This window comes from Syngnathus typhle, linkage group LG3 (genome assembly GCF_033458585.1).
Source record: "Syngnathus typhle isolate RoL2023-S1 ecotype Sweden linkage group LG3, RoL_Styp_1.0, whole genome shotgun sequence".
Classification (NCBI taxonomy): domain Eukaryota; kingdom Metazoa; phylum Chordata; class Actinopteri; order Syngnathiformes; family Syngnathidae; genus Syngnathus; species Syngnathus typhle.
The window spans coordinates 7322810-7342677 of record NC_083740.1 but is presented as its reverse complement, the minus strand read 5'-3'; the positions used below and the strand labels follow the sequence as shown (position 1 = coordinate 7342677).

Genomic DNA, 19868 nt, shown 5'->3' with positions numbered 1-19868 from the left:
TTGCGTGGCAGAGTTGGTGCATTTAAGCTCAGATGGCTCGACAATGTTACACTGCAGGGGCCTTAGTGGGAGTGTACAGTACATACAAACGACTCAAAACACTTCACACCCCGGACCCCCGCAGACTTCCCGGAGCGACTTTTATGATCCAAATGCCAGCCTCTGTTCTCTTGGTTCATGGCTGGATTGCTAACTTGGTGAACTTAAAACTTTTTGTTTTGGGATTCCTTGGTTGAACTAAATTATTTAAATGACAAAAGGTATAGAGGTTTCTGCACAGTATGTGTATGTGAGTAGCAAAAAAAGTAGAAACCCCCCCACCAGTAGCCAACAATGGTGTGATAGTGTTCAATACTAGGACTGTCACAACAGCATTATTGCCATTCTGTCACATTCGAGCTGTTCCTTGTAGAGTACTTGTAATTATGGTACCAAAGGTGGAACAGCAGCTCAACTGGTCATGCACACATACATCACATTTAAACAAATAATGACAAAAAAGGATCAATGATAATCTTATCTTTAAGCTAAATTAACAACTCAAAAAATAGTAGATACATTTTCGATCAACTGCAAAAAGTGTCTGTTGCTCTGACAGACCCCAGACAGCAAGATATGCTCTCTTTTGAGATTTCATTTAAGCTGCAAATGCACTTAAAATAAGTGTGAATTGAAATTGTCAAAAGTCAAGTTTATTTATATGGGTGTCTATCTTTAGTTAGTTCAGGGAAGAGGATATTGACTTAAAGTAGGAAGAATCACATACCTGTCACCACCTTGGTAATATATTATGTATTACAGACAATGCTTACTGACGATATGGTACAAAACCACTCAGCTACACTATGTTTGCCCTATCCTTTTATTTATTAGTCTGTTCTTTGTGCATAGACCTGATGCACAGAGCAAGAAGGCCAAGGCAGTATAATGCAGGCCTGCACCACAGAAAAAGGCACAGGGCTAAATCACACGCTCGGCCATTTATAATTCATTCAGCATGTAACACACCAATAGATTTTTTTTGTCCTGTTTGGGGGAACAAGTGTTGATATCCTCCAAATGGTTGTTAAGATGGACCCCAGTGAAACATAATCGTTGTGCTCACAAAAGCCGGATCGCAGTGATCACTGCATCAACCTCGGCACGGTAATCTACTGCATTGTCAACCATCTGAGAGGAATTTGGGACTTCTTTGTTGATGAATGCTATTTTGCACCTGATATTTTCAATAGTGTGTAGAAGAAATAATCATATTTGTAACGATATATTCATATTGGCTTTCATACTAAATTATTGAATCTAGCTGAATGAGTTGAATAGACAGTAAACAGTTGTTGGCATTTGAATTATTCTCAGTCACTTTTGCCCAGGCGTTATTTAAACAAATTTTTCCAGACCAAGCAAGGGCATATTTACTCTATTGAGTGGCACAATAATTGAGAAAGGGACGTTTACTTACCCGAGCACTCTGTCCAGCGATAAGCTGATCATCTTCAGTCTGGACACTAGTCCTACTACGAGTGTCATAGTCCTCTTGTTCAAAGTCGGAGTCATCTTCCAGCTCCTCTGGTGTCTGTGATAATCACCAGAGAAAGACAGAAAACAATCAAACCATACAGAAAAAATACAGTTCTGTAAAGTGCTGTTATTTGTGTTATAGTATTCTTTATACAGTGGAAACTCTCAAAGTATATATTCCTGAGGTGGTGCAAGTCACAATGTAGAGGAATGAGAAAAAAAATGCTTCCCAAGTTTCACAATATTTGTGCTTGAATGTTTCAATATTTCTCTGGACCTCAACAAACATCACAATAAATAAGTTAAAAGAGCTTCAAATGATTAACTCTGGACATGCATTTCACTATCTACTGTTATTTTATTGACAGTCTGTCCATTAAATCCAATTACAGAATCTGATGCCAATAACTGGTAGTATTAGTGCTCTCATACATACAAAAATGGTTTCAGCAGGGGTTATGCAGCAGCAAAAACTCCTCAATAGATGACTAATACTGTCTGGAAGGACATTAGAACTGCGTGAAAAACCACAGCCCCCTCATTAATTTAAATGGGCCACATTGTGCAATGCAATGTAATGTGACATTGCACTGTGTAGTATAATCACACATCATCACCTGCTGATCCCTGTCTTGCAGGGCACATGAGGTAACTCTACTGTTAAATGTGGGACTGTAAAATTGGAAGACATTTATTGTAATGGATTCAAAGATTTACAAAAAACAACAACACGCAAGATATGAAGGTACAGTCACAAAACTATCATAAAAACGAGATGAAAACGGCCAACATCATGATGTCTCCTTGCAGACTCACAGTTTCAGTGAGCTTTTCATTTACTATAATGAAAACAAATGAGGCATGTTAAATTGAAATTGCCCTTTAACACCTAAATTTGAGCTGGTTCCTGTTCCGAACTGTGATTAAATAACATCGACATTTTCTATGCATGCAATATAAGTTACAATACTGCTCCTTTTTTCTTGTTTGTTAAGGTAAAACTGTTGATTTATGGACAATTTTGAAAGCAATTATGATCATGTTGCACTAAACATGGTTTGGGTGGTGGGTTAAGTGAACTGTAAATAGTCAGCCATTCTTTACTTTTTGCAGCGGGGCGGGCGGTCTCACTGTTTCTTGACGGCATGGCTTAATGGATATTTAATTGAGTGATTTATCTCATTGATTGGACAGACAAGACAAATGGTAATATCCACGGGAAACAGTGTAAACACTCCATACAGCTTTACATTTAATATATTCATATTTTTCTGCTTTTCAGTTATATGCATGTGCACCGACAAAGTGAAAGGCAGACTTATGATTTTTTAGAACTTTCATTATACTTTTCATTCTCTTCTAAATGCCTACCTCCGAGTTCTAAATACTGTGGCAAATTGGTTTCTTAATCTAATGGCAGCTCATAAGATCTCTGCAGGAAAAAAAAAAAATCCCAAGCAGCTTTTTCTCAGCTTAAGTGGGAGCAAAATAAGGCCTATAACAATATGCGTTCATAAAGCATTACAGTTGTCATATGCATTTTTACCGATATGATAGTCAGTTGTTTCCTTGTAGGAGGAATTTAAACATGGATGGGATTATGAATCCAGCTGGTCCACGGAAGTTCAAAGCCGCCTGTTTTACATTATTTACCAGCATCAAATTATTTTCCATAATTAGATTTTTTTTCATGAGCTGCACCGGGAAAGCTTCCAGCCTGCATAAAGTTGAATAAATGAATTACACGGTGACTAGAGAAGGGCCAGCTCGGGTACAGAATGCAGATAGTTTCATTTCAGAGTGCCAGCTAGTAGAGCTGCTAAGATCATCTTGTTATTCATCCTTCCTATTGTGACGCACAGTTATATGACCTGCAACATTTATTGCGCGGATGTGACGACTCTGAGATGAGATCAATTAATGCAATATTTGTCAGGGTTGAAATGCTATTCATCTCGACCCATGAGACAATATGAAGCCAAGAAATACAACTGTATTCATAAATATATGCCGTTTCCACTAAATGAGTTCATAAAAGTTGTGAACAGCATACTGTATTGCTTCAGATGGAACGGAAATCTATTTTGGAAAGAAAAGCTTCTTATTAATCATTACAAAATCATCTATTAGATTGAAAGAGACATATTACTGTCTCGTAAATAGTGCAGGTTGAAAACAGTAGATTTATACCAAATACAGTCCTGTGCAATCACCTGTCCGTTGTTTTTCCAATGCTAAAATAACAAAAGTGTTATTTTCAGTTTGTATTGATCATGGAATAGATTAACATAGTCTTTTGGGGATTTTAATAAGTAATAAAAGAAAAAAAAAAATGGTTGCACAAATTTGAATCTACATTGGATTTTCTGTAGTCCACACAAGTAGAAACAATTACTTAAACCCTACCAATTTGGTACATTAATAAGTAATGATATAAGAATATTAGCATTAGTAATTGTCCCTTGGCGTAACTATAATTAAGGAATGCAGTAGATCACAGAACACTGACAAGACTAAACTGTTAAAAATTGTTCTCCCTTCTGACTAGACTACATACTGGTTCATAAAGTACGGGATAACTAAAGGACAATACGATACTGGAGGACGGCTTTTGTTCAATTTCTATTTTCTATCATCAGCTTTATCCCAATTTTTTTTCCCCCACACTCTTAGTATGTTTTGTTCAAATATATAAAAATGACATGTCTGAAATAGACAACAACAAAGCTAAGGTTGACCGGTAAGTATTGTTACTTACTATATGGAAATATAATGACCATGCTGAGGATTAATAAAATAATATGATATTACAAAATGTTCTAGAAAGGAAAAGTGACATACCCTGATCATGAGGACAGCTTTCCTGATGTCTCGGACACCATCGTAGACTAAACGCGATGCATCGATGAATTCATTCTCCTCAAAGGCCTGTGGCGGGTTTGTACTCAGCGCCTCGATCGCTACCTCCACTTGTTCAGCAAAACGAGGCATGACTTTAGGAGAGAAGTGGAAAAAGAAAATATTTAGAATCTTTGCAGAAAGGGGTAACTTGATACTTCATTTACCATGTGTAAAAGGTTGTTTTGCATTCTATAAGACCTGCAGATTTAAGTAATGGTATCATGAATTTTCTTCAGGTGAATAATTATAGACACTGAAATATGGAGGCGCTGTACAACTGCATTAAAAATAGCCATAACAAACAAGAGAAAACTGGCATTCTCCAACTTCCAATGAGAAATTTGAAATAGCATCTTGGCGGTCAGAAACCAGAGCAAAGACGTGCCTTCTTAACATTTGGCCTCGAGACTCTATGTCTTCAACGCACAATTTGTTTGAAAGCTTGCTGAGATCTAAGAATGCGATCAAAATAACTGGTTCAAATAAAGTCATATTTAAAAGGCTTTTGATATTTTTTTATTCAGCAGTCTCTCTATTTTCATCAGAAGCGTGCACCCCCCTCTTAGAAAAAACAAAACAAATGACAATTTGTTTTTCCTTTTTCTTAACAATATGACATTATCACACTGTGCAAAATTAAATCTTGGGTAGAAAATGATGCCACTGGAACATATCACTCTTGTTTTACCACTGAAGTCAGTTGCAGGTATGTTGTAATTTGGAGTTTCCTGTTTGTGTGGCACACTCACATGACTTGTGTGTTATTCAGGACTTGTGTGTTATTCAGTGAAAAGAAGATAACAAGCCCACTTAGCCTGTCAAACCACAAGGCCTGAGGAGGAAAAAAGACTAACACATGGTGAGTGGAACATAAGCTGAGCAGTGCAAAAAAAAAGATCAATTCTCCTGTAGAAAACTGGTGATTGAGGCTTGTTATCTGTTCAGTTGAATTGTACTGAAATTACAGTTGAATTGTACTGAAATTATAAAGCCAGAGAGCACTGGTTACTGTCATACAAAACAAAAGTACACAATTCCCACAATTTGTATCCACCTGGGCAATTGTTAAAGTCAAAGTCTGCATGACTGTCAATTTCTTCACATGCCAAAACACACAAAGAAATCGAAATTACGTTCCCACTATCCCACGGTGACAAGACGTAGTCCACAATATACATACAAGTAAACGACACCAAAAAAAATAAAAACAAGAAGGCACAAACAATGAATAAATAAGAGTGATGAATAAATAATAAATAAACAAATAACATAATAAATAAGAGGAGCAAAAATGGAGCAAGCGTGCATACAGCAGATAGTCAGAATATAGCGCAAAAGTACAGTATATGTCACTCCACTCATCACGTCGACTGATTACATACAGCACTGGGTATAAACCCAACTGCACAAAGTAATGTCATAGTTTCTCAATGATAATATATCAGTAGATAATAAAAATGTTGCCTTCTTTTCTCAAACCCATTCATTAATGATTTTCCAGGTCTGAGTTCATTGTTTTCTTGAATCAGGTACTTTGTAAAGTGGTGTTTTCACACATTTTTTTCGATGAGGAGATAACAGAACAGGGTTTCATAAGCTATGTGCAAAACAATAGCAGTTTTAATACGGTTATAAAAGAGTTAACAACAAAAAAGACTGCTGGCTCAAACAGTGAGCCTGCAAACCGTCAATTGTATTCATACTTAGTTCTTCTCGGCCGAGGATGAATAAACTGAATCAGTCAGCAGGCATTACAGGTGTACGTATCTGAGGCATGCCTCTTTTGGTGAGAAGCTATGTTCCAACAAATGTAAAAGGCACAACAAAAATCTCTCACTTTCTTCATTTTTAATTTAGTTTAATCCACTTAGTGGAGCAGCGTAAAATAGGCTTTTGAGAATTGCTGGGAAGGCATTTCAAATAGAAATATTTAAATGTTCTGCGAGCTCTTAATGAGAGAGGTTGCTGATGGTAAGGAGCAATTTCACTCATTCCGGTTGAGAAATGATGAAGGGAATTAAATGTGACCATGTAGGAATGTTTTTTTTTCACCCTCCAGGCTTAGGCATAGTTTAAAGTAGGAAGTTACGCAAGAACAATGAAGAACCCCAAGTGCAGGGATGGCGTGCCTCTGTGAGGTGATTAACAAGCTCTAAATAGCCCTTTTTTTTTCTTTTCTAATCCTGAATTCTACACGGACACAGTTTTGCTAGTGAACTGCAAAACTAATCATGTACACGTAAGTCCTGAGTGCAAAGCAATTTCTTTCCTATATCACTTCATATGCATATGGAGTCTCTTGAATTTATATTGTTAAATCTGAACAATGCTTTATTATTCACTAACAGGTTTATGAAGTGAACAGCACTATAACCACCACAACCTGGAAGCAAAATAAACCCAACTGAAACAAAATACAGTACAGAACAAATAACATTTTTAAAATCTGGCCAACAACAATTCTAATGCATCCATATTCAATATTGTTGTCTTCAGTCCACGTAGGGAACTGGAGCTTATCTTAAATGATTGGGAGGTGAGTTAGAACTGGCCAACAGGTCAAACAACCTATCGCAGTTGCATTCAATTAACCTAACATGTATGTTTTTGGAACGTGAGAAGAAGGTGGAGTAACTTCAAGTTCAGGGTGAAGCTGAAAACCCCCACACAGAGAAGAATTAATAGTCTTTCAAACCCGAAACTCCTGACTGAGGCAGACGTGTTAACCACTAACTCAGTGTGCTGGCATAATGTATTCAATGACTAATTTTGTATTATTATTTCACATTTCCCTACTTATGAAACTTCCTGCAGTAAAAAGAAATATGACATTCAGATATTTGAACAAGAACATGTCACATTAAGAAACACATTTGCCCCATTAAAGCACTCACTATAAACCTGGTGCTGATTAAGAGCCCTCTCGGATACAATCAAGTTGTGTGATTATTTTTCATTTCGACAAAAACAACTTTCCCTTGAAATAAAAAACAAACATGAATTTGAAGAGAAACTCATCCAGCACAGTAATATGATCATATAAAGGTGGATTGAGGACAACCAATTCTTATAACACGTGGCTTGACAAACAACTTGCCACTGAATTCAATCATTTATAAAATATATTTCAAAAACATCACCTAAAAATATATCCTGCAAAGCCTTGTTTGTTTGTTTTTATCTTGAAAAGAGAAGAACTATTTTGCACATTTTCAGCTAACAGACCTGGTGTAATGATTTTCCTTCTGTTGCGAAAATCCCAAAACCTACACGCATGACGTGTGTGCCACTGTGAAATGTTATTACTCACGATAAAATCCTGACTAAATCCCATTTAACATGGCCCAATGTAATAACTAGGAGTAATGCTACCCCACCTCTTGAAATGGCACACTAAGTTAGGCCATATATCAGTTTTTTAATCTACCCTCTCCGGGCACCACATTAATGCTTGACTTTTAAATGTGCCACCCTCTTTTTGCAGAGGAGATTAGTTTAAACATGGGGAGTTACAGGAGTTGGCAGAAAAGTGTCTTGTAAGAAGAAAGAAGGAAGAGGCTAGGGGAGGAAGAGTTTGACCATAACCACTTTCCCATTACGCTATTGATTTCTCCCCCTCTCAAGGACACGATTCAATCCTGGGGCCGATGTGTAGATTGTCTGTCAGGAATCTATGGCTCAGCTTTACACACAAGAGTTGTGTGCCTTGGCTGCCAGTATTTGGCTGGCCCATTAATCTGATCACACTCAATATACGAGAGGGAAGGATGGACAAATTGAGACAGGTTCAGAGGTCAGGCAGTTGTGATAAGTGTCCTGGTGTTGATGTGGGCCTTGCCACAAAGATGGAGAAGTAGTCATGGATGTAAGCAAACAAAATGAAATGACAAGCAGCCACAAACATGCGGCTAAATACACGTAGGCTGAGAAAGGGAAGTCCGTTAAATAGCAAAAAAGGTTATTTATGAAGCATAACATCGACGAACAATTCCCATCTGGAGTGGTGGGATGTGTCGCGTAAGCACAATAAAATTCACTGGAACTTTTTCACAATATGGTCCACTTGCATTGGGGCCTAATAGGGCAGTGACCAGCCATTGCAGGTCATGGACTAGTCTAGATTTTCATGTCATAGGTTATTGAAGGACATGAACAGGACTGCTAGGCCTTGGCAAAAGTCTCCTGAGAGCTATTCTAGGTAGTCTGTCTGTGGGAATGTTTGTTGATTCATTTAGAAGGGAACTTGTGAGGTCAGAGGTCACTGACATTGGACCTAACCAAAGGCCTAGCTGGATGGGATTGGGATCAGGGCTTGTTGTTGTTCCTGTTTACTCAAACTGTTTCCTCAAAGTTGGAGGCATATAATTATCCAGAATGTCTTAAAGGGAAGTAATTAAGACACAGGTTTAATGACGATTGTCTAATAAATCAAGAAATATGTTTTTATGCTTTTGTCCACAGCGCACACACTAATCGGTCTGGAGTAGATGTTTGAAGCATGCACATCCCAAAGAAAGGGGGGTTGGGGAGGACATCACATCAATGAATTCCACAAAAAGCTCGAAACACTTAGTGAAATCATTGGTGACAGCTATTGATTTTCTGGAAGACTCGAGTTAATTGGACTTGGTACCCTCTAAAAGTGTGTGGTCCTGCATCCTTTGCCTTTGTTCAGCTACATTGAATCATCTTTCCCTCAGCTATAGATTTCCCCTTGACTGTGATCAAATCCATAGACTTCAGGTCTTTGAGGGAGCGAGGGAAGCAGAAGTTCAGAAGGATCAATGAGTGCTTCATGGTCCAGATCAATTGTGTATTGTCACCCTCAATGAACCACCAAACTTAGACTGGGTAGCAAAAAGTCTTTTTTTTTGAATCCCAAAACTAACATGGTACAATCGTGTTTACAGTTTCCCCGCCTAGGAATTAATAAGACTCATGGACAAAAATTCCTCAAACCAAAGTTTTCCAGGATGATAATGCAAACAAGACTTGGAGTAGGTATACGGTATTTTATCATCGTGGAGTGCAGCTATGAAAACAACAGAAAAAAATATATATCAAGAATCTTTTATTGTGACTTTTATTGTCACTCGGCCATAACGCCATGCACTAAACGACAGTGTGTTGAACAACTTCAAGAATCGATATCATGGGGATCGAAGCGCATTTTTCAGTCAAAGCTCCGAGGAATACAGTGCATGGTGCACTGATGATAAACTCGCCTAGAAGAAAATTCACACAGAACACAATATAGAGTGTGGGTTGCTGCTAACTCAAGCTTGGTACTTCATGGAGGATTAATGGAACAGCAGCAGAATTTTATAGTCCTAATGTGAGACAAGGTTATAGTCAGATGAAATTAACCTTAAGTGTCCACTGTACTTTATCAATTAAATACCTCAATCAAATGAAGAGAATCATGCAATAATAGAAGAGAATGTGCCTATGACAGCATATAACTAGTGTTGCAGGAGGTCTATTATGTGGGGTTGTCAGCGCCAGATATCTGTGTGAGCATGTGATTCACCTGATGCTGTCTGCAATTTATCAGATAGCTGCAAGAATAAATGATTGTTTTAGCAATTATCCCGCCATATGGATGCAACAAGGGAAACAATAGATACAAACAATAGATGCCTCCATGAACACTGCTTGGCAACATGTGCAAAGTATTTTATGTTGTTGCTATTGAATTTATAATGTCCCTGTTGAAATCGAAACAAAAAAGACAAAAATAATAAAAAAGACAATAATAACTACCTGTGCCAAAACTGTTTTTCCCCAAGATAAAAACACAACTTTATATTATACACGAGTGCATTTGTAATGTACTAACCAGTTTCAGACAGGAGCTTGATGGACTCCAGCACACGCTCAGTGTAGACGCCTGGTTCATAGTTCTCCATCTCTGCATTTATAATGTGCACAACTCGAGCAGCTCGGCCCCTGATAGCTCCCGCAGTCCGGTCCAGAGTGTCCACATCGCCCTCTTGAAGTGCTATGACGCATTTGTTTACGTCCTCAAGGATGTGGTTTTCTTGGGAGAGGAGGAAATAACACTCAGTGGAACCGAATGACTCTTGTTGTGTGACCACACTAAACAGATTTATACCTGACACCGACAGGAAGTCATCCACAGAAGTGATATCATCCACGGCTTCAGTCAAGATGCGGACTTGCTTCTCCCACTGGTCCTTGAAAACGTCCATATTGTCCTGGGCTACTTTACTCTGAGGTCTGGCAGCCAAAGTGAGGGCAGCATTGATAACCTGTCAAGATAGAGAAGCTGCTGCATCTCATTGGTTCTCAGTCTATTAAGTAAAACATAGTGTGCAATTCTTAATTTTATCTTCTTCTTTTGAGTATTTTAATTTGTGGCCAGCAAGGATTATTCCCAACAGATGGGTGTTAAAATCTGGGCCAAGAGGACTACTGTCCTCCTCGAACTCTAAAATGCTTTGCTCATGTACAAACCGCAAGTCTTGGAATTTTCACTCATCAATGGTGAACAGCATTTCGACACAAATACGGTCACCAAAGTCAAGTTCTCGAAAAGTCCAAAGTCAGACAAAATTTGGGGGTAAAATGTGCTTGCATAAAATGTATGGTCTGCATAGTTCCTATTAGGATATCTGCATGGAAAATGTAGGATTATAAATGTGATTTTTTGGGAAATAGACAGTGTCGATTTAATTTCAATTATTTCTGAAGCGCTAGCGCGTGTCGCTAAACCTCACCAACTTTGACTTGTGATTTTTTCATGCTCCAGCTGCTGAATTCATGAAAATTTAAATTGACATATATACATCAAATATTACTCAATTTCCACAATCTATACATCACTGGGAGTCATTATGAATGCCCTTTCAGAAAATTCAAATTCATTTTTCTTAATCTCGCATTCATTTTGATTTCACATGAATGATTTCGCATTGATCTTCAGTCACAAAGTTCAATGTCGAGTTTAGTATTGCCAAAGTTAAATGTGTAGTTTTTCTCTTGTACATTGAGATACATTTTGTCCATCAGACAGTCAATATGAATTTCAAACCTCATTTTCATATTTATTTCTCACAAAGTTGGGTCCTCTCTGAAAAAGGCCCACTGTTAACCCTGGAAACAATGTATTGATTTTAACTTCCACCGGTGCTTACATCCTGAGAAACAGCACTATAAAATCCTCCTACGCGTTATTGATGGATGGCTCCACCATTCTGCCAACCTAGATTCTTTAAGTCTCAGCTCCATTCTATTTGTTTAAAAAAAAGGTATGCTTTAAAATGCCTTTTAGACATAAGCACTCAACACTGGGCTTGTGCGAATATTTTATAACACGGTGAAAGAACTCACCTGTGGGCAAAGGCTATCAATTTGGGTTGCAGCCATTCGAACCAGCTTGACACCCTCTTCATTATTAGAGATGGAGCAAGCCAAGTTGGCCACCTGAATAATGAAAGACAAACAAAGCAGAAAAAGACATCAGTGATATTTCATCTGTCCGCGCATTTGCTCAGGGTTCTCCTTGCCAGGCAGTCGTATTGCATAAAATGGCAACTCGCACAATCACACAAATGAACAATTTAGTAGTCATCACTTAACCCACAATGTTTTTGTAATTTGTGAGGAAGAATTGCAAGGGAGGGGGGATCTGCATATTCCACACATTTGAATGCCTGAGTCAAGATTTGAACCCAGAGCTCCTCCCACATCGTGCTGCCTTGTGATATTTCAATTAGCTTTGTAAATTTGTTCTGCCTTTGTTCTTGATGTGCAGACTACCAAAGGTAATTCAATATGGCACAGGCTCAGTTTGTTCATTATTCTGTTTTGTCGTCTGAGGACAGGGGGTAGTGTCATACTGCGCAAGGAAAATGGACGTAACAAATGCTGAGTCCCACTAAAGTAATATCTACATGACATGCACAGATAAATGTCAATAGCATTACCACGGGAAGCATACAGTATGCCAACAGTCATCAAGTACAGGAAAAGCTGGGAGACGTGGGCCAGATGGAGGAGAGCCTTCAGTTCTAGCAAGATAATATGATTTATTTCAAGTTCAAATCATCAATTTCACAAACGCTGATAAAGAATCGTGAGCTTGATAAGCTGACATTTCTAACGCGCTTGTGATGTATGGCCACTATTGAGGCATTGGAATCACTTGGTGGTGTAACAAGGCACTTTATGGCTGGGAAATTTTGAATTCCAAACGCAGCTCATTGCAGTCCATTTAATTGCAGGTCAGGCAAGGGTGATACCCATTTCCCTCTGCGTTATGTGATATTTTGTTGTTTTGGGCATAAAGTAGAGTTTAAAACCTGCAATAATAAATATGCATCGCTTGCATATTCATTATGAGCAAGCAAAGTCAATATATAACGACACAGTATCAGTCTTTGTTCACTTTCATCACACACAACTGTATAATGCAACCAAAACCCGAGGTGCCAATGTGGCCAGTGTTTGAAAGAGAGCCAAACACCGCTGTTAGCAGCAGAGGTGCCAGTCCATATTAGCGCTGGTAGTGCTCACATGTCGCAGTTTGAGGCAAATTGAACGAAATCAAATTTGTGTTAGACGACTCTGGCTTAGAGCTCTGTCTCTTTCCTCATGACAGCAATGAGCGCATTGATGGATTGCCGTCCTTTTATGCGCGCGCGTGCGGATGTGTTTAAAGTGTGTGTGTGTGGGTGGGTGAGGAAGAGAGACGAAGGAAGGCTTCGCTTTTCACACGAATGTGAACGGTTAAATACATTAAAGAAAAGCAATTTAACAGGATGTTTTGCATTGGGGCGTATATTTTCTTGCACAGAAAAAAACAAAAATCAAATAGTTCCCATTGCTGCACTGTGAGGAGTCAGAAAATGCAAAAGGTGCCTCATATTTTAAGCATTTGTCAGATTCACAGTCTCTTTGCCATAAGACCCAGTGTCATCCCTGCAGTTTTTTTCTGCATAGTTCCATGTGAGTGTGAGAGGCAAAGAGCTTTGTGGAGGCTGGAAAGAAGCCCAATAGACCCTCTCTTAACCAACACACAGAGCTGGAAAAGGTCCAAAGCTGCAATATCAGCCAAACTTCTAATAGCAATTAACTAAGAAAGTGCTTTGTGGTTTTGTTTATTTGTTTGTTGTTTATTCCTGTGTTAGGAGCTCAAAGCAGTTGAGTAGGTGAGATGGATGAAGAACGGGCAGTCAAGGGAGTGATCCCCTCCGAAAGCCCATTCTTCATTTTAGTGTTGAACTATGGATTTTGTCATTTCGCTCGGCCTTGAATAATCTCTTCAATTCTAATTTGATGAAGGCCTCCACTGCATTTGAAAGGATGGGCATTCTTTTGCCATGCTATCTAAATCACCTAAATGGAGCAGAGTAACTGGAAATTGATTGAAATGGTTGCGTCAAAGAGCACAAGAAGGTGGGTAATAAATCAAACAATGTTTGAGCTGTCGGCCTTTATTTCCATTCTACTGTATGTACTAAGTGGCAGCCTCCATGTGGATCAAAGGTTTGTGGATGAATCATTGAGCTTTTTTTGAACATTAGAGACAGAAAAGGATATTAAAATGCACAAACTGAAGGTTCCTGTTTTTATCTATAACCCTCAAAAAATGTCCGCTATTCAAAGGGGTTATGGAAAACACTCCTTGACTTGTGTACAAAGAAAAACCACTCAAGTTCTAAATCAATTGGGTAACCAGAATTGTCTCTGTAGGAAAAACATTCATTTGCAGTCTGGTTGCAAAGGGGTAAAACACACCATCATATCCAAAAGGTTTGCAGATCTGCACTGAGTATTGTTTGCCTTAGCTAGGAACATTGGAGCCTGACAAGTTGAACTTACTTTCAGTTGTCGATACGATGGAGGTGAACGGCTATATACTCATACAGAGTAAACTGCTGCCCTCATGAGTTTGAATGACTGAATGTTAGAATTGTTAGCCCAGTAGCCCCATTTTGCACAAGATGTATTTATAGAATATATTTCGTGATCACCTGATTCAGGCATGAAGCATAGAAGCGTTAACTTAATTGATTATTCACACCTTCTGAGTCCTGACACATCAACACGATCAGTGAGGATCTAATCATCTTGCATTCACCGAAAAGAGTCTAAGCTTTGCTTTCAGAAATTTTAAATTTCCCAGCATGTAGCAGCAGTGCCAGCATTGATTGGCCAGGGACACTTGAGATGCAAAGTTAAAAACATTGAGTATAAATGAGAAAGGGCAAAATGTTTCCTCAAGGCAAATGTGATGAAAAGTACTCTCTGTGGTACTCCTTTAGACAGACAAGTAAAACATGTTTCTCCAATCTGACAGATGCAACATTTAAAAGGCTATGTGTTAAATTCTGGCTTTTTTGAGGACTGGAGATGCTTATCCTATCTTATCATATATGATATATTATCTTATCATATCATATACACTCGATAGCTAAACCAGCTAGAAAGATGGGGAGCGGTCCCTCCGAGGCTGAAGTTTCCTGACAAGATTAGTTTGTTGATGTGCATTACAAGTGAGTGAAAAGCCGACAGACTAACGACAGAACGTTAATACACTGCCGAAGATGGACTTCATTGACCATACGGCTGAACAGATTCTTCAGTGCTCATTAGCTGTCGAACTATTCCCATACACTCTTCACAGCCTATCATTCAAATAAAGGAACCCGCCTGCCTCAACGAGATGAATGCACACTTGCCACATACTACCTACCTCACACAGATTGAGCCGCTCATTCAAGTGACAATACACGAAAAAAGACGAAAAGTTATGATTTGGTGAAGGCTTTTTCCATGGCCATCAAATTGTGCACACGAAAAAGAAATTGACTTGCAAACTGTTGAACATCTTTTGATTTATCATAAAATGATGTCAGGAGGGGAAGCTCATAGCTTCATCAACAGTGAAGAAAGACATACCGTACTATTTTTGGTCATTGGTCCCCAGATCATTACAAATAAAATTTGAATGTGAGCCTAAAAAAGACCCGCTGCTAACACATTAAAGTCAATAAGATCCCCAGGTTCTCCTTGTGGTATATATAAAATAATAATAGTAATAAAAATTCTATAGCATTGCTCAAGTAACTCAGTCCTAACATGCCATGTTTCAATTTCATGGATGTTGTTGGTGCAGTTGTTTTGAGATTTAAATAAACATGATCTCTCTTTTGATGCTTATTCAGACATTGGCACCAACAAATTAGAATCGAACAAGACACATGCACATACATACACTGTATACGAAATAAACCTGTCAACAATTGAGCAGGATGGCACAGGTATCAGGGGAATACAGCATGCAGACTGGAAAACAATCAGCCCTGCACACAGGGGTACTTCTACTTGCTTTGTCGCGCAGTTGACAGCTCCTTGCAGTCTACCACATGTCTCAACATACATTGCATGACCTGGAGGGGACAAAGGTAAGGTGTGAGGCACTTGTTAACGCCCCATGTCAAGGTAGTTGAGGCGACGGGGGAAATGAAACAGTAAAGGTTGGTGACCCACTGTTATTTACTAGGAACAATGCCTTGGAAGAACAATGCCTTGGAAAATCAATGCCTATTAATTGCATACATATACATTGCCATGGGAAGGCTGGCCACCAGATGCACCACTGCATAAAAAAAAAAAATCCATAATGCAAGACTAGTGTTTCAAGCTTGTTTGTTATGATAGAGGATACCATGGGTAGTTCTGAAGAATTATTTTTATCGTCTTTTTTAATAGTTTGGAGTAGGTATACACAAAAAACAAAGAGGTAAAATCAATACAGGCCTTTTTTAAACACAACATTTATACAAGAATACTGGAAGAAGAAAAAAAAAATCAGGCTACTCTCTTCATTTGATTGTGAGGCATAGACAGAGCATGACAATATGAACTTAGGGGAAAAGTCGGATGATTACCAACTATTGCCAATGATTGCTCTGTCTCATTTTTTACCACTTTCCTTTCCGTGCTCGCATGCAAGGCAAATTTTGTTCCTGCAGAACTCAACTCTTCAGTTTTACTTTAAATGACAAGCTCGCTGACGAGTAGCTGATAGAGGCTCTATCTTATACGCAGTTGATTTGTCTGTCTCATGCCTACAGACTTGCACACAGACACAAACATGCATGCAGACACACAAACCACTGATATTGATGTGCTGATGTATCTCAGAGATTCTTAAAATAATTTGTATGTCAGGCTTTTATGATACTTAATCAGAATCAGAATGTCTTTTATTGTCATTATACATAGTATCACGAGATTAGAGCTGCCCAACAGTGCAAAATAAAACTATAAAGTATATAGAAAAGATAAAGTATACAAAAAATATGCTAGATTAAGATACCAAAATTGTTACCATAATTGGTAAAGAAAACAATCCCTATTCACAGGAAGGTGTTCAAAACTACTTTTTTCGACTTGAACAAATAATAACAGTGGATCTTGCTGATGGAATAGAAAATATGGTTTTCAGTCACTTCAATTAAGACTCACTGGAGTGCGGCAATACCTGATAACTAATCATGAAAAATGATGATGAAAGAATTTAAATCAGAATCTACCGTCAGAATGTTCTTTCAAATGACACAGAAGAAATCCGGGTGCAGGGCAACTTAGCTGACAAAAGTAATTCATCAACAAGTAAAATCTTTAATGCTCCTAGGATCGAGTATATCTGGTAATTTAAAATCACAGCTGGTTAAAAACTGACCAAATGTAATCCTAATCACTGTCACCCCTTCACCATGGTCGAGTTTGCATGGAATCCTGACAGTGCTCTTTCCTCTGGAGTCTTAGCTAAGTGTTGAATGTTCTGGCTGTAAAAATGCGACTGGTTCACTTATAAATATAATAATTTTGCTGCAGACAGTTGAGAGAGGTAAACCAGTAATGCTAGTGAGAAGACATTAGAATTGTGCATGAGATAACAAGTGGGGGCGGATGACGACACAGTTCAGATGAGCACGATAACCGGCCCACAGACGCACTGCAGCAGAAAGAAGACTGGAGCCACCTGATCCATAACAAAAGATAAAGCTAGCAATCATATTGCAGTATTACGTCTTTGGTTATTGACCCCCTCTGTAGTACTAAATGTCAAGGAGCCATGATTCTTCAAGTAAATTCCTCCCCAGGCTTCAAAATTTGGATGTCTTAATGAAGAAGGCCATAGGAGGAGAGGGTGGCCTCATTGAGAATAATAACAACCACGGTATAAAATTTTATCAAGCTCAGAAGGGGACACTGGGAGGTAATTGAATGTAGTATAAACAAATCATAAAGTCCGCTGTACAAAATGAATGTAGGTTTATACTGATTGTGTGTGTGTTTGCGCGCGTGTGTGTGCGCATGGACAGGCACCACAGGGAATGGGGCTGGCTCTTGTGCTCCCCTATAAAGAGAAAAGAACACGGCGTCTCTAAGGTGGCACAAGTACAGTGCTTTACGCTTCCTCAACATCGTCTCCTTTTTTTGACGCTATAGTGCAACCACGGGAGGCAGACTGACTTTTTTTTAAGACACCCCGCCTCCTTGAAGAAGCTATTGATTTCTCTTTGCTTCGTCTCCTTCTATCCTGCCCTCCGTATGAGTGCTAGCCAAGCAGTTGGGCTTGGCACAAAAACACAATTATGAAAATGGACCTGTGGGTTGTTTCGTTTAATCTGTATGTACAGTCCTCCAGTCAAACTGCTATGACAACAATTCAAATGGGTTGCAAAGAGGTAAAATTGGAAATATTCAACCCCTTGCATTATGCAACAGTTGAAATCTGTTGGCATCCGAAACACTCCTGGCCCAAATGATCAGAAATGGACCCAGTTCGGTGCAGACTCACACTTTACTGTCCTTATGTGCTTCAACATCAGAGTTGATGCCTCTTGTCACATACTGACTGCCATCAATTTACACTGAGGCATTCACAGCAAAAGGCTCAGACAGCAATTCACCTCTTCTCCATTTTTACTTCAATGGTTACTCAAACCAAAATGGATCTATGTTTGACATAAGTAAAATTAAATACCTAAAACGATTAAAACCATTTAGCCAGCAAACTATCCATCTCCATGTATCTATATAGACAGACAAAAATCTATCTATCTATCTGTCCGTCTGCCCGTTGATCCACACGCCCGCCCGGCTACCTGTCTGTCTGTCTGTCCGTCCGTCCATCATCCATCCATCTGGAACGGTAAAAATATTCTTGGTTCTGTTCATTACTTATGGGCTGAAAGTGGAAAATGAACACACCACGGCTGTCTGATGTGTGCGGCGCATGTAAAGTAAAAGGTGACTTTTATCTCCGTCTCATGTAGCTTATTGTCCATCCATCCATTGTCTGAACTGAGTTATCCTCATAAAAGTTGTGGGCGTCCTGCAGCCTATCCCAGTAGTCTTTTGGGCGGCAGGCTACATCCCGAACTGGTCGCCAGCCAATCACAGGGCTTTTAATATCCTATAATGTATAATATATCTGACTTTGTTGTAATAAAGATGAATAACTTGCTTGCTTGCTGAAAAATACATTAAAAAGGACTTTGACAAAGACGATAAATCATGAAATCATCATCACTTTCGTGTGGGGAAATAAAAAAAACACAATTATATTATTTTCCAAAAATTGGACAGCCTCAAAATACGACAAAAATACTAAGAAAAAGAGCATCAATGACGATAAATGATAGCTAGCACAATAGTGCATTTCACCACCTTAGATAGCATTACCAATACTGCATTGCTGCGCCCCAAATAGTAAATTACAGGGGGTGATCAAGGTTTTCCAGAGAAAAATGCCAAAAAGTGTCAGAAAGTTTGGTCTCAGTGGCCCATGACCTGTCACTCATCTCAGTCACACTCTACTTCACTATCCAGCACATATTATCAACTGGGATTTCACTTAACCTTGTGGTGGTGCTACTTGTAGCATGGAATTATTCCTTGTGACTGAATAGCCTCTCTATGAGGAAAAGTTGAGGATATAGTTTTTGTTGATACTGTTGACCAGTGATTCTCAACTCCTTTTCTCCTGGATCAGGAAATTATTATTTAGTCAGTGCATGTTTAGTTGGTACAAATATCGTACCATCGTTCATCTATCTATCTATCCTAGTGACATACAGTGACAGACAAAATAAGTGCTTGGGCTGAAAGACGCATTGGGGAACACTGCCAGAAACTACAATGACTATTTATTGATAATCAGATCAATATATTTCCATGTTTGCTTATTTTTTCCAAACAGTTTTTTAGAATTCAAATGTACCTAAATAATTGTCTTGCTTCACTTGATAATAGGGATACAGTCTCCAACTTTTTCGAGTTGATCCAACGTGTATGGGACCATGCCAAATCTCCTACAAACTGTGAAAACAGCAAGACCTTGACATTTCTCCACGTCACATCCTTCTGCCTTCTCACATCAATCTGATGCAGAAGAAAAGCATGAT

General features: G+C 38.8%; 1 protein-coding gene across 1 annotated transcript in view; it reads right to left on the bottom strand.

Moving 5' to 3' along the window:
- ctnna2 (catenin (cadherin-associated protein), alpha 2) overlaps positions 1-19868 on the bottom strand; it is a 146605-nt gene that overhangs the window by 16501 nt on the left and 110236 nt on the right. The window contains exons 10-14 of the mRNA XM_061275465.1: positions 11773-11865; positions 10535-10691; positions 10259-10459; positions 4360-4511; positions 1460-1573 (exon numbers count right to left, since the gene is read on the bottom strand). Of these exons, the coding sequence (XP_061131449.1) occupies positions 1460-1573; positions 4360-4511; positions 10259-10459; positions 10535-10691; positions 11773-11865 (717 nt within the window). The remainder of the gene's footprint in view (positions 1-1459; positions 1574-4359; positions 4512-10258; positions 10460-10534; positions 10692-11772; positions 11866-19868) is intronic.